This window comes from Antrostomus carolinensis, unplaced genomic scaffold (assembly GCF_000700745.2).
Source record: "Antrostomus carolinensis isolate BGI_N321 unplaced genomic scaffold, ASM70074v2 scaffold15747, whole genome shotgun sequence".
Taxonomy (NCBI): domain Eukaryota; kingdom Metazoa; phylum Chordata; class Aves; order Caprimulgiformes; family Caprimulgidae; genus Antrostomus; species Antrostomus carolinensis.
In genome coordinates, this window is record NW_010326742.1 from 1 (window position 1) to 15,051 (window position 15,051).

General features: G+C 41.8%; 1 protein-coding gene across 1 annotated transcript; it reads right to left on the minus strand.

Annotated features, from left to right (window-relative positions):
* Positions 1-3,170: 3,170 nt before the first annotated feature.
* TMEM139 (transmembrane protein 139) lies at positions 3,171-5,368 on the minus strand. Its single transcript, XM_010171691.1, has 2 exons — positions 5,121-5,368; positions 3,171-3,579 (listed from the first exon to the last, which is right to left on the minus strand). Exons 1-2 carry the CDS (start codon positions 5,366-5,368, stop codon positions 3,171-3,173), a joined length of 657 nt encoding a protein of 218 aa, XP_010169993.1.
* Between the last annotated feature and the right edge of the window lie 9,683 nt (positions 5,369-15,051).

Sequence of the window (15,051 nt, forward strand, 5' to 3'; positions counted from 1 at the left end):
TTATTATTATTATTTTTAGAGGTTTTGTTATATAGGTTTCATTGACATGTATTACAGTTGAAATCAGCTGACAGCAAAAAAGGGCTCAAGTAATGTCCAGGAATTGGGAAAAAGGGAGCATGCAGGATGTGCAGAATACAGGTGAAATAGGAAGGGAAAAGCAAGTGACCATTCTTTTAGCAGAAGCAAATTTACAGCTCGTGTCATGTAAGGCTTCCAGTAGTTGTTCCTTGGGACACGGGAGTTGTATGTGCTAAAACTGAACACAGGTCTGGAAGCTTGAGTAACCCTTGGAGATGCTGAAGACAAAATCCTAGTGATCCTAAATTTGTGGTCTTCGTTTTGGCTAGTTCTTATCTGTGCTGGTCACCTGAATTATTTCCTGGCTCCTGGCAAGGCGGTGCCCTCAAGAAAGGTCCTGGGTTGCCCAGGTTAGACCCAAAGTTTCTATTCCTGTGTAGTATACTTGTACTGCTTTTTACTGTGGTTTTTCTTTGGTGTGTGCAGTTACAGGAGGGAAATGCAAGAAGCAATTAGCTTTAAGAAAAAGCACATTGTCTCTATCAGAAAATTTGCCTCTCATAATACTTTTATGATAGAGATCTCATAGGTGCTTCATCATTAATGATATTAACATCATTCAGCTGCAGATTTAGAAATGGAACTCCTCTCCTTTTTCTAAGCCAAGATGATCAAATAAGCAGAATGCAAGCAAAAGCATGGCTTTGTGGAGTGTTTCTTCTGGGAGGAAAAATTAATGATGCCACCAGGTATTTTTAACACAGTCACATTTATTTATAAACAACATCAAAAGTCTTTTTCTTTGAACTATGAAGAATCACACAATAAGAAAATGTATTTGCTTCTTGCATATGCTTTGATGGTTCCTCATATGAATTAAAAATGATGCAGTAGTATGAGACAAAGCTGTGACGATTGCTGCTCTCCTTCATAGGAGATTCGGACCACCACATTCTTTTTTCACCAGACAGGAATGTCTCTTTGCATACTGCAGACCACTTTAAAGCTGCAGAGCCCATCAGTCTAACTAACACATTTTAAAAGACCACACAGCATCACTGACCAGTGAGAGCTAGAACCATCATGGTGAAGGCCACATGTGCCTTGGGACTGCTATTTTCAGGTGGTCTCCACTGTAGCTGTGGCCTCATCAGACAGACTGGCCCTTTGCAGAGTCCAGAGAGAAGCCTCCATGCACAGTGTTGTTACCGAGAACTAGAGAAGTGTTGACCTTTCTGTACAAATATTTGGCATGATGACAATAAAGTATCTCAAGTGATATGTTGGGGGCTGTAGTACAGCCGCCTGTAGAGAAATACACCCGCCTGTAGAGCTGAGAAGACTGGTGGTGCAGGCAGAGGATACGTATATGTGTGCATATCTGTTGTGGTTTAGGCCCAGCTGGCAACTAAGGACCATGTAGCCACTTTCTTCCTCCTCCCTGGTGGGATGAGGAGGAGAAAATGTCACAAAAGGCTTGTGGATTGAGACAAGGGTTCACTCATCAGTTATGGGCTCAGGCAAAATAGACTCGACTTGGGGAAAAAAGAATCAATTTAATTTGTTACCAATCAAATCAGAGCAGGATAATGAGAAATAAAACAAAATCTTAAAACATCTTCCTCCCATCTCTCCCTTCTTCCTGGGCTCAGCTTCGCTCCCAGTTTCTCTGCCTCCTCCCTCTGAGTGGCACAGGGGGATGGGGCTTGCTGTCAGTTCTTCATGTGTTCTCTGCCACTCCTTCCTCCTCACGGGGAGGACTACTCACACTCTTCCCCTCCTCTGACATGAGGTCCCTCCCATCGGAGACAGTCCTCCATGAACTTCTCCAACGTGAGTCCTTCTCGCAGGCTGCAGTTCCTCACAAACTGCTCAAGTATGGGTCCCTCCCACGGGCTGCAGTCCTTCAGGAACAGACTGCTCCAGTGCAGGCTTCCCATGGAGTCACAGCTTCCTTTGGGTGTAGCCTCCTGCTCTGGCATGGTGTCCTCCACAGGCTACAGGTGGATCTCTGCTCCACCGTTAACCTCCATGGGCTGCAGAGGGACAGCCTGCCATCTCACGGTGGGCTGCAGAGGGATATCTGCTCTGGTGCACCTCCTCCTCCTTCACTGACCTTGATGTCTGTGTAGCTTCTATCATGTCCCACTCCTCTCTCCACCACAGGCTGTTGTGTTGTCCAGCAACCTTTTTTCCCCTTCTTAAATATTAGAGGTGCTACGACTGTTGCTCATGGGCTCAGCCTTGGCTGGAGGCAGGTCCGCCTTGGAGACAGGGAAGCTTCTGCAGCTTCTCACAGGAGCCATCCTTGTAGCCCCTTCTCCGCTACCAAAACTGAACACGGTATCCCACTGCCAGCCTCTCTTACAGGAGAAACACTGCTATTATCTCCCTCTTGTCCACCACTGCAGGGTATGTGGGATAAGAACCTTGTGAACAACAAAAGTCATTTCGTGGTGCCATGCTTGCCATCAGCTTTTCAACCCCAAGTGACAGGTATCGGGTGGTGCTGGCTTCCAGGTGAAGACAGCCACCCTCCCCTCAGCCGCGCGCCGGTGCAGCACAGCTGAGGACACGAGTGAGTGCAGCAGAGGGGTAGCAACAAACAGTGCAGACCGTACGTTTGTGTTGCTGCCAAACAGCAACTCAGGGAACTGCAGCCACAGTCTCTCGGGGATTTTAGGGTGGCTGATGATCGCACAGCTCTCAGCAATACTGCTGTTTGTAATGCACAGGCAGAACTAGCTTAGTGACATCTCTGTTTCTCCCCTTTCTGAGGCAGCTTCCATCCTACAGTCCTTCTTCAGAGGTCCTTTGGCAACCTTGTCTCTTCTCATGATTCACTCTCCTCCCCTCTAAAGGTGTATCTTTGATGTTTGGGAATTGCTGCCATCTATAACACAACTTTCCTCCCAGTGGTTTTACGTATCTGCCAAGACAAAGCATTGTGGTATTGCATTGATCTATACTTTGTGCAAAAAGATTCTAGTGAGATCAGAAGCTGTGTCTGGAGTTCAGCTCTGGTTCAAAGAATGGTGAGACAAACTTTTTCAGTTTCAGGCAGGAAAAATCTCAGCTCTTACACCTTCCCTTCAGGAGCCACCTGTATGAAGGTGAGGGTTTGGTTCTGCATTCGTAGAAGGTGAAAATCATAATACGGAGGGCTGGAAAGCATCTTCAAAGACCTCATCATTGATGGCACTCTCATAAGCAGGTGGTGGAGTGAGTGGCTCCAGTGGCTCAAACCTGTCTTCAATACCTTTCACTTCATGGATGTCCGAAACAAACCGCTGCAGTCTTGGGGGCAGCACCAGCTGTAACTGCATCCTGGAGCCTGTGTCTGTCTCAGAGGTGCTCCTTGTGTCTGGTGTCACTGACACCCTGAGACCCTCCACCATAATTTCTTCTTGGGCAGATGATTCCATAACTGCGTTGTACGGAGGAGGCTCATTCAGTGGTGGGGGCACTAAGCCTGGATTGGATGTAATTGTCCATATTGCTGGAACAGACATACTCATCACCTCCTCATAGGTGGGCGCTTCGTAGGCAGCGTTCACCCTATGCACACAGAGAGGAATGTCAGTTATACTCGTTATTTTACTGCTTAGTTTAGGCAGAGGCACATAGTCTGGATAATGCAGTGTAGGGGACCATGCTACAAACAATAGAATCATAGAATCATAGAATGGTTAGGATTGGAAGGGACCTTAAAGATCATCTAGTTCCAACCCCCCTGCCATCAGCAGGGACACCTTCCACTAGATTAGGTTGCTCAAAGTCTCATCCAGCCTGGCCTTAAACACTGGTGGGACTTAACTTAAACTTAAACATAGTCCCACTTAAACATAGGTGGGACTGAGACAGGATATCTCCTGTGGTGTCACTGTCGGTGATATTCTGCCACTGCATCAGCTCGCTGGTCCAGGCAACTTAATCCTCTGATCTAGAGGATGGCTCGTCTGACCATTTTCCCACACTCCCCAGAATAAGTGAAGAAACCCACATTGTGCAATTCAGTGTCCTAGGCTTAGCTTGATATCCCTCATTTAAAATCTCCTACCAGTTAAAATTTATTGCTAAGAATTACTGACTACTGATTATTTCTTGAAATAAAACAAGACCTTGCTTTTTTAATGCATTAGCCCAATGTTCACCTATTTTTAAGAAGTGGAGAAAATGAAGTGTTTTTGTTTAGTTTAAACAAGGACTAACTATTCTATGTTAAAAAGAATATCTGCAGAGAAAAATGTTACTTTAGAAACATTTTAGCTCATATTTTCAAATAAACAGATACTAGTGTTCTTCTAGTAAGCCCCAAAGCTAGCAAAGCCCAATATAGACTTCTTTTTATGTACTCTTTCTAAAAATAAACACATAGTAACATTTTGCCCTCTTGTATTTGCCCTCAAATACAAAACCTGTATTTGAGAATGTCAATTCATTTATGGATGTGGATAATGATCTTCTGGATTATACAGACAAGGAAGCAAAGTTACAAATAAAGTTAAACTCTTCAACTACAGCAGGCAAATTGGGGTTAAATTGGGTGATGCTGAGAACCTGCAGACACACATGAAGCCAAAAAGATGTGGGAGTATTCAGAGCTTCTCAAAATCAGGGCTTATTTGTATCAAGTTGGGGTTTTAAGTCTGGAAACACACCCAGTTACAGGTTGCTTTTTAAAAGTTTGCTGAGGAACCGTTGCTCAGGAGATAAGGTTTATAGAGCTAGACCCAGCTAAGATTCAGTATTGGTTCAGCATTTTTTCTTTTTCCTTGTCTGACTCATTGTTTGGCAAGACTCAAGAACTCGAAGAAAAATAAAACTGGGCCTGGATCCGTTTAACCTTGGAAATTGTTAGCGGATCACTTCCTAGGGGAAAGAAAATGTGTATTGGACAAGATACAGGGCCTGGGCGGCATCGACATTTGCAACCTCTCTCTGAAGAATGAAGGAAAACAACTTAAAAAGAACTTCTGTCTTCTGGAATGGAGTCTATGTTTGCTGCCCTAGGGGAAAGGGCAGCAAAACAGTCTGTAAAGTGGCCATATCTGAGGAAAGAGAGTTAAATGAAGAGGAATAACCAGGTTGCTGTTTACCCTGCTTGGCTTTGTCTGTTTGGAGGTATCTCGTTTGCCTCACGTCGCTGCTGATTCTTCAGGTAACACTCGACAAACACAGTCAGCAAATAGCCCACTAGGCACACTCCCCCTACCCCTAGGAAGAAATAGCCTACTGGATTGATGTTAGATGAAATGGCCAGCATGGCGACCCCAGTGAGAAGAGCAGCAGTGAAAAGAAGCAACAAGGCTTGGCGGATGTTCTTCCAGTGTGTCTCTAACCACATGGTAAAAAACAGTTGAGAGCAGCTGAGCAGTTAAGGGGAGAGACATCTGTGGAAGACAGAATAGTTTTTTTCACCGTGAGACATGAGCATACAAACACATTATCAGTATCATGACCAAAATAAGAACATGCCATCATGAGAACACGCAACTATGCATATATGCAAAGAGCCTGGGAAATCTGTGCATAAAAGCATGCCAATATAATGTACTAGAATTTCCTGTGTGAATGCATACTGAATAATGGGAACACTTGGACACACAGTTGCAAGACATAAAATGCTTAAATAGACCATCAGAATTTATTGCCAGGCTTATCTGAAAAGGTCCAGCTCCTCGATAGAACCCACAGCACTCTAGGATGCAGATTTGAGGTTACTACAAAAGTGAAACATAGAATAACTCTAAAGGTTAACTCTAGGACATCTGTACACTGCATAATGAACATTCAGATGCTGGTTCAGATCCTGGAAGAAAATTAGCCTTATTAATGGGGCTGTCTGCCCCAGTAAATTGACTATCTACCTTCAGTGTAGCACTATAGCAGTAACAGTACTTTAGGTGCTAGATATAGCTGGACTATGTCTGTTTTTGCAAAATGTAGGCATGCATTTGAATATTTGCTGGTATCCTCAGTTCTTTTTCTGTTGATGTGCTTTTTTGCACCTTTCTCAAACACGAGAGTCCCTCCTGTCCCCTGTTCCAAAGCCCATCTCTGTGAAAGAGACAGCAGTTGTCACTGTGTGCAGTCAATATGGTATGAATACCAGGGATCTGTGGTATTCAAGAGTACTGTAATTAAGGAGTCATCTTGCATGTGTTATACTAACCTACATATATGCCACTGTTTTGATGAAGACACCTTTGAAGCAAAAAAGCATGACACAATGGGTATATTTTTACGAATATGCAGCTACGAACAAATATGCAGTTTTATATAGTTCCGTGTTACATTGCGTGCTGTTGCACACTAAACACGTTCCCTTGTTACAGCAAAAATAGATAAACACATATATACAAATGGCAAAAAAAGAAACACATTCTTTCTGAACAGATTACCTGCTCGCTACCTTTTTTACTGTCAGCTTTCAGCGTATACTTACCAGAGAGAGGTTTTGGTAGGTAGGAACAGTCATGTTTTAACTTCTTTCTTCATCACAAGGAAAAATGTGCAAGCTCTTTTGTCCCTGCTCCTTCTTCTTCTGACTTGAGGGTGAGACACCAGTAAAAACTTCCCCTTACTCCTTTTGAATTTTCTTGTAGGGTGACAACGAAGATTTCTTTTGAAGCTAAAAGTCGGTAATCAGTGAATACAGAAAGATACCAAACGATGGGAAGATCCTGTTGTACGAGTTTTGCGTGGGAAACTAGAATCTAATTTTTCCAGGTTCTGAATCCAAAGCAATTTCTAGATGATCGCAAACCTTCTACTCTTTTGCAGCTCTCCTAGGTCTGTGCCACAAAAGCAGGAAACTCGTTAGGAAAGAGGGCGGAGTGAGCAGTGGGGGAGTGCTTACCTGTGTCGGATCTATTTGGTCTGCTTTACTTTAACTAGACAAACTCTGCCCTGAAAATTATGTTCTCCCCGCTGTGGAGCAGAGGAATCTTGATCTCTGCCTCACAAAGCAGGAAGGACTGCTGGCCCAGCCCACGTCACATGGCCCTCACATAAATCTATTTATGAGTTCTGCAAAATGTAAATCTATACATTTTCCAATCCCGATTGCGTGCTGTTTGTCAGATGTTTTATGCCCTTTTTGATTTTACAAGCAAAAGGAAAAAAGGAGGCAATGGGTTATTATTTCGCTGAGAGCTGAGTTAAAATCCTTCTTACTCCCTGAGGTATCTGGGAATGAGTAGTACTGATAAGCAACAGAACAGGTACTGAATTACCATCTGAACTTTTAGTTAATGTGTCTGAAAATCATTGGAAGTTCTCAAACACTGTAGTGTGAATTACCTCCAGGAGCTGGCTGCAGCTCATGTTTGTCTGTAATGGGAAGATGTCCTACTGCTAAATGTTTATTAATAGTATTCAGGTTGGGAGATTGCACAACAAGAATTGCATGAGGTTTAACAAAGATAAATGTAAATCATTCATGAATGGAATAATCTCAAGTAGCAGTACTGGCTGAGGTCTCACTGACTGGGATGCACCTCTGTTGAAGTAGACCGGGTGGTTGTGATGAACGGCAGGCTCAACCAGAGTCAGCAGGGTGCCCTTGAAGCAATGAAGGCAACCTGTGTCCTGGGCTGTATCAGTTAAGAGTCTAGTCAACAGATCATGGGGTCTGATTATTCCACTTTACTCAGCACTTGTTAGGACACACCTGAAATACTGTATACAGTTTTGTTCCCCCCAGTTCAAGAGAGGAATTGAAAATTTGGATTTAGTCTGGTGAATTGCCACCAAGATCATTTGAGGGTTGGAGAACTTTGCCAACTTAAGGAACTGGGTTTGTACAGGCTAGAGAAGAGAAGGCTTGGGCAGGTGGTGAGTGTCTACTCACAGTTTTCCAGTGTCTAGTATGTAGTTACAGAGAGGATAGAGGCACTGTTCATGAGGCTATGTGGTGAGGGAACAAGAGGCAATAAGAAAGAAGGTAAGTGCCTCTGGATATAAGAAAAAAAGTCTGATGTGAAAACAGTGAAATGTTGCAATTACTTGTCCAGAGAAGTGGAGGAATCGTCTTGGCTGGAAATATTCAAGACTCAGCTGAGTCTAGAGCCCTGCTTTCAGTAAGAGGTTGGACCAGATGATCTCCCCTTCCAGCCTAGACTTGTCAATGTTTCTGTGTTTCTAATATTTTTCCCTTGTAATTCCTTTTTGGCTGCTGACAGATAAAGGACTTTCAGCTCTGATTGTCATCCATTCTTTGCTTTCAAGATAATTTCTTTGAAGATGGCAGACTTAGCATCCATGTAAAGAGGAAGAAGTCAGGCTTCTGGTGTGTAAGCATGCCATTTTGCAAGACTGTCATTTAAATGGGAAAACTGACTTGTTCCTTACAGCTTTTTCCATTTTGGGGTTGCCTAGTGTTTACTGCTGAGGATGATTTGACAATACTGTTTTCACAGCCCCTCTGCACAAAAGCATGACTGACTCAAGGTGGAATCTGGGTGCCTTAGTACTAACAGCAACTTCCTTCTAACCAAGGTTGCTGGTGGTTGCTAGAACTGTTCCTTAGAGAGAAAAGATTTATATCCTACTGGATTGAGGAGGGAATTAAAATTACTACGAACGCTGGCTAAGTGTTCTGTTTACTGAGCTATTGTAATAAAGAACATCACTACTCTAACCATTATTTTCAAAGAAAATGGTTCTATTTTTCAAAGTAGTGAGTGAAAGTGTGGTTTGACAAGGCAGTTGAACAAACCTAATAGATAACTGCTGTGGAATATAGTAGTCCTTCTTTGTTCCTGACTCTTCTCCATCTGCTGTCAAAGCCTGTCCTCCTTGCAATGATTCTAGTGCCCAGCTGATCTCTTGCAGAGCCACCTCAGCCATCTCAGCTAGTGGGAAAGTATTTAAATTTTTCCAGAGTGCATTTAGTGCAACGAATCCCTGCAACAATCTAGCTATTGTTGAATACCCCTTGTAAATACCTACTGAAAGTACTTACCCTTCTGCAGGCTAACTAGAGGGAGTCAAGGCCCTTCACTTGTCTGCACATTCTCCTGTGGGGAGTAGGCACATACAAACTGCTTTGGGGCTAGACCTTTTTGCTAAGTTAGGAGAAAGTTAGAAAGATCAAAATGTCTTCATTATTTGGTGGAGAACTGTCTTTGTGATTGGAAAGGCTATATTTGATTTGTGGATTGATAAAAAGGTACAGGTGTTTTTTTATTATTTGTTTGGTAGTTTTGATTCAGATTGGAAAGGCCATATTTGATTTGTGGATTGATAAAAAGATACAGGTTTGTTTTTTTTATTATTTGTTTGGTAGTTTTGATTCGTGTACCATTTTAAAAAATATATATAGATATAGTTATGAAATATCAGGATGAAAAAGGCTAAAAATGGTAGGTATCTGCTATATTAGTTGTTGCTTGTATTACTTCGGTTTATTTCAGTTGAAGTTCAGAGTTCAGTAATTCCTGCATATATCACGCGTGGAGTTGTGTGGATGACTGGGCTGAATTTTTAGGAATTATTTTTATGCATTTACAGGAATTATACTTTTCAATTATACTGTGAATGCATTAGTTGAACACGTTTATGAATGTGCTACTGACTGCTTTGTGGATGTAAAGTGACAAAGCAGGATGAACTTCTATGAACTAACCTTTGGAATATGATTTCTAGCAACACAGTGCTTCTATGTGAGGCCTTTCAGCATTCCTGAAGATCTTCTGAATTTTTTATCTGTCTGGCATTTTGATTCCCTCTATGGTCTGGTTCAGACTGTCATTGGTTACAGTGTGTGGGGATCCATAACAAAGGAAAACTGATCACAGAGCTGCATCAAGAAGTTTTTGGTGATAACAGGACTCAGAAAACAGAGGGGTTTGGGAAAGGCCTGAGAGGTATCAGAGGTACAGTGTTTGAGAAACAGGAGGTAGAAGTCAGGGAGAGTAAAGAAGGAAATTTATACTGCTGTCCTAAACTGTCTCCCTTTCATGTGCAGTAGATATGCTTTTTATAGAAAGCTTTCTGTTCTCTGTTGTTCAGTCATGCCATGGGGATCAGACTTCATTTAACAGCAGATTTTTTTAGCTAAGACCAGATATTTCCTTTTTTCATTTTTTCTTTTTTTCTTCCAGTATCATCTTGTTGGTCTTCATTCTTCATTCAGTCTCCAGGAAGCATTTCACCTTTCCTCTGTTTCATCTCACTGTCTACCCTACCTCCTGCCCAGACTGCTACTAATTAACTTCTTACCTACGGTAAGCTCACTTATCAGCTCGGTATGCAGAGAAGCTTGCTTTATTCCCAAGGGCTTGTGACGTACATACCATGGCATGATTAATCCCTCTGTAATCACCAAGTCTATTCTTCCCTGTAACCTTGTCCTAAAGCAATTTCTGAGGGTCTGAGCAAGTGCTGGGGACAAAGTGCTACTGAATCACCTTTTCCAGTCTTGCCTACCTCTCCTTTTGTCTCTGAGGTTCTGCTTAGTCACCTTTGTGAAATATGATTTTGATTTTTCTATCCAGGAGCATGATTATGTTGTATCTACAGAGGTCATGGGGCAGCCATGACCTGTGGTTGATGTTTCTGGTCAGTATAATGTCTTGAGTAAGAGGAAACAAAACCCCAAGGAAGTTATGCCTATGCTTGAATGTTCAAAAAATATGTGTAACTTTGAGAAATCCAGTTGTGCTTGACCTGCCATAGCTGAAAGTTCATACATTTCTGGGGAGCTGGCAATCTCTTTTTGTCTTTCAGCTTATTCCAGTTCTTACAGGACAATGATTGAAAGTTATCATATGTGTAGTCACTGTATGGTGTTTTTTTGGCATGGCTGTCTTCTACTTACAGTGGCTTTTCTCTATAGATCATGGTTGAGATGTGGTCACAGAAGGACTGATATTGCAAGGAGAGCTTCTACTGCTGCTACTAGTTCCTCACCTGTCTCAGGGATACCTGAAAAGCATAAATCAACAGAAACTGTAGATTTATTTTTATTCTATTGTTATTTTGTGCAGAACTAACGGATTTCTGTTTTCTGACAGTGGAGAGTCACATTTAAGGTGAGAAGTATTTCCAGGACTGCCTGCACATCTTAAGTTCCTAAGTATTTAAAATTATCAAAGCAGCGCCTCCTTTTCTGCCATGAGAATGACAGAGAAGTAACAAGTGTTTACCAAGACTGTGCTACATGAGGTTTTTTATCTCCTCTTACAGCCTTTCAAATTAACTTATGTCACCTGTTTCATTTTTTCTCTGCAAAAAAGAAAATGAAGCCTAGAAATTTCCTCATCTTTTTATTCTGAATTCTCCTTAGGGCAGGAGCTTTAAAACCATGAGGTTTCATTAGCATTGGTGAAACTTTCTGCAGCTGGTTTAGTTTAATGACAGAGACCAATCTGGTCTATATTATTTACTTTTTGTTGGAGGACCTTCTATATTTGTGTAGAATATCTGTACATTGCAGTACTTCTACTGATGAAAAAGCAGGTGTTATTGTATACAGGATGTAAAATGGCAGTATGCACTCTTTTGAAGGAATTCACCCTAGTGACTGTGATGCTACTACATTGAATAGTACGGTGACTTCTCCTTTAGTGCTAATTTAGAGCTCCTAATATGGATTTGGTAGAGAAGGAGAGAACTTGACTGACTACAGGTGAAGAAGAAGGTCAGTTAGGAGCCTACGCTAGAATATGGTGAAAGTATCAAGTGGAATACCTAGCATGGAAAGAGGAAGTGAGCAGAAAGAAATAGTTTCAAGATGAAATTAAGGAATTGATTGAGAATAGTTAAAATAACACAGGAAGATCACCTGCTGTCATTTTAGATTGACTGTAATAGGTATTTCTGGAAATAAGAGAAAATAAGACCTGTATATGCTGAGCTGCTTTACTACAGAACAGTGTTTGCTTTCCTTCTCTCCAGATGTAGTTTCACCATTCCAAAACAGTAAAGTTTTCAGCCAAAGGATATGAGATGCAGTGAGAAAAGTTAATGTGTAATTGCCACAGAGTTTCTGTTCCTGGTCTTCCTCCCTGGTCCCAGGCACATGTTCTTGCTGCTTATGTTGCCAAACCTGTTATGCACTGGAGCCCTCCTTGACATGTTCTGAATTGCTAAAAAGACATAAAACTATCCAAGTAAAAAGGAAAAAAGTGCTATTTTCTGTTGGGTTAGGAAACTAACAGTCACAAAAACATGCAGAAAGCGCCAGTATGGCCACAAGAGAGGAGAAAGGACCTCACAGCCTATTTCTGAGTTGAAGAATAGGGGATGCCCTTTTCCTTTCAACAGCACTAGATGGTTCTGCTAGCTAAGCACACCTGAAATATTTGAGAATTACCAACCAACATTAAAATATAGCTTCCCTGGGTTGGAATTCAGTGACTATGCAACTTACTGTAATACTAAATAACTGTGAACTGAAAAGTAATAGGCATGGGAGGAGAAGAAAGAGGTTGAAATTGCTGTTGCAGAATGTAGCTTCTTGAGCAGGAATTTGGCATTGTTCGCTGTTGCTAGTGGGACCCACAGTGTCTCTCCTTGAGGCACTCTTACCTTCTTATTGTATAATGTTGCACTTCAAATTCTTTCGGTAAATAGTGGGGTGGGAGAATGGGGGAGGTGTTGCCAGGCAAAGAGCTCACTTAAGTATTTTATTGATGAGCTGTGCTTTGGAGAAAAAGAGTACACTGCTGTTATTGGTACTGGTCACTCTGAGCATTGTGCTTTATAGCAAATGCAGCGCAGCATCCCATGTGCTCCTCGGCTCCTGTTCCCAGCCTAAGATGCTCATAGTCTAAAGCAAATGTGACAATCAAACAAATGTGACACAGAGCAACAATACAAGTATGGAAGGCCAGAGAGAGATAACTTGGTAAGAAAAGAAATAAGAAAGAAAAAAATTAGTAAAATCTATTTTAATAAATGTACTTTTCGCCTGAAACTAGATAACAGTGATTTTTTTTTTTTTTAAATTCATTAGATATTCTCCATTCAAAGGCAACAGCGCTAGTTTTAGCACTAGTTTTCACTGTGCTTTGCTCCAGCCGTGTGCCATAAAGGCAGCACACCTCAGAGAGAGGAAGTTTGATGTGGTTCCTTTTTCTTCCTCAGGAAAAAAAAGAGTATTACATTTCCGTTACATCTGTGCAAGTACGTGTTCACAGGGGTCAGTGAAAGCACATTTTCTTTGTTACTATTACAACAAATGGACACATGAGCTGAAAAGAATGTAGCTTTTATCTCAGCACGGTTCCTCAATGTGCGAGCTGTCAGTTTATTTAGTGATAAGTACCAGTTTTATCCAGTTCTGACATGGATTTGCATTTCTAATGGACACTGCCAAATTAGCAAGAGCACATCATAATGAATTTCTGGTATGTGCCATGATCATGCCCTGCAGTATTGCAGTTTGTATGGCATCTGAATTGTTATCCTGGTACATTCTAGCATGGCATTGTGAAGATGTTTTAGATGTTTTTTCCTGTGGGGTAAACTCCTGTTTCTGAGGTCAGCTGTCAGCTGCAGGAACAGTCTCATAAAAAGCACCATGCCACTTCACTGCCAGGCCAGGCTGCTGTTTGTAAACCAGCACAGCGAAAGCCATACACACTTCTGTTTTCTCCTGAAGCAGCAGCAGTAGGGATACTGCAACTCCTATGTTTGTAAAGGGGAACTCTGTTTTATCAAGGCTTCTGTTGCTGAGAGATAGCTTTCTTGTTCATTGCAGGTGACAAAAAAACCAGGACACGCAATGTGTGGAATTAAGCATATATCTGTTTGAACTGATGGCTTCGACAGAATTTATTAATAGTGCTAACTGTGCAAGTCTGCTTGTTCCACATCATGTCTGTACTCACCAGAGGAGTGATGACTGGTTGCAAAGGGTCTTTCTGTGAACATGAGAAGATTGCCCATGAAGGGAAAATATCAGGATAGAGCAGTCATAGTTCATAGACATCTGTGTTGGATGAAGCCATATTTGATGCCAAAGATGATCCACATGATGGTGCCACTTTCTTGAGAAGTGTTGTCAAGTCTACTGGCTACTGGCAAGCTCTGATCCATCAGACTGTTCTGTGAAATCCCTTGCAGATGAAAGATGTCATAGTGATTCAGGAGACTGTTAGCTATTTGAAAAGCTCTTATTGATACTTGGTGCATGGGAGATTGTAGTTTTGGCTGAAGAGACTTCATTTAATATATTGGAATTACTGAAGAAGTATATATTCTCCCTTCAAATTTCGTCTTGATTGATTTAAAAAAAAGGGATAATAGTTTCTTGTCAGAATCACTTTTATATACCCTTCTCACACTTAAAAGTGTGGCATTGTGTGACACTCAGACCTCTCACAAGTTTCCAGTCTACGCTTGGCTGTAGATCCATTGACAAAGTCTCCAATTCTCCATTGATATAGATGAAGTTTCCAAGCCTTTGATACATGGTGGTGCTACATTTACCCTGATTCTCCTGCTCATCAAGCTACTCTGCAACAACTCTGACCATCATGAAGACTTCCTAAATTTCTGCTTCAGCCACTGCTATGGGATGTATGTTTGGCCATCTGAAGAGAAGGTACAGGGCCTTTACAATGAGAGCTGACTCCTCTGCTTCCTTGGCAGTATCATGTTCACCTGCTGTTCTTGAAATGATATTTGAAAAGTGAAGGACAGAGAAGAATGAGGAATGTGTGGAGGTGAAGAAGAATTGTAGCTTTCAGGTGATTTGTTCAATTTCCTATGAGCACTGTAAAGGCCAAATGATGTACTGATCTTTATTTATGCAAAATCTGCGACAAGTGTTGGCTTCTATTGAGTACTACAGCTTTCTGCATCTCCTGCTTCTTCTTGCTGATTTCCCCTTGCAAACGTACCCTGAAGTGTCCTTGCATGGCAGCCCAAATACAGTGAACTTTGCTAAGCCTGTCTCACAATTTCTAAAATTCCAAACACAAAACTAGCAACATGAGTTTCTACCAGATCAACACACTTCATCATGGGACTGGAGAAGGCAGGATATGTTCATTTCCATGCAAACTATGTATGGCT

Bases quoted from the DNA above. Each gene is read 5' to 3' on its own strand.
- TMEM139 (XM_010171691.1), bottom strand. From the start codon at position 5,368: ATGTGGTTAGAGACACACTGGAAGAACATCCGCCAAGCCTTGTTGCTT. The intron at 3,580-5,120 runs GTAAACAGCAAC...CTGTGTGCATAG, and splicing joins AACAGACAAAGCCAAGCAGG to GGTGAACGCTGCCTACGAAG.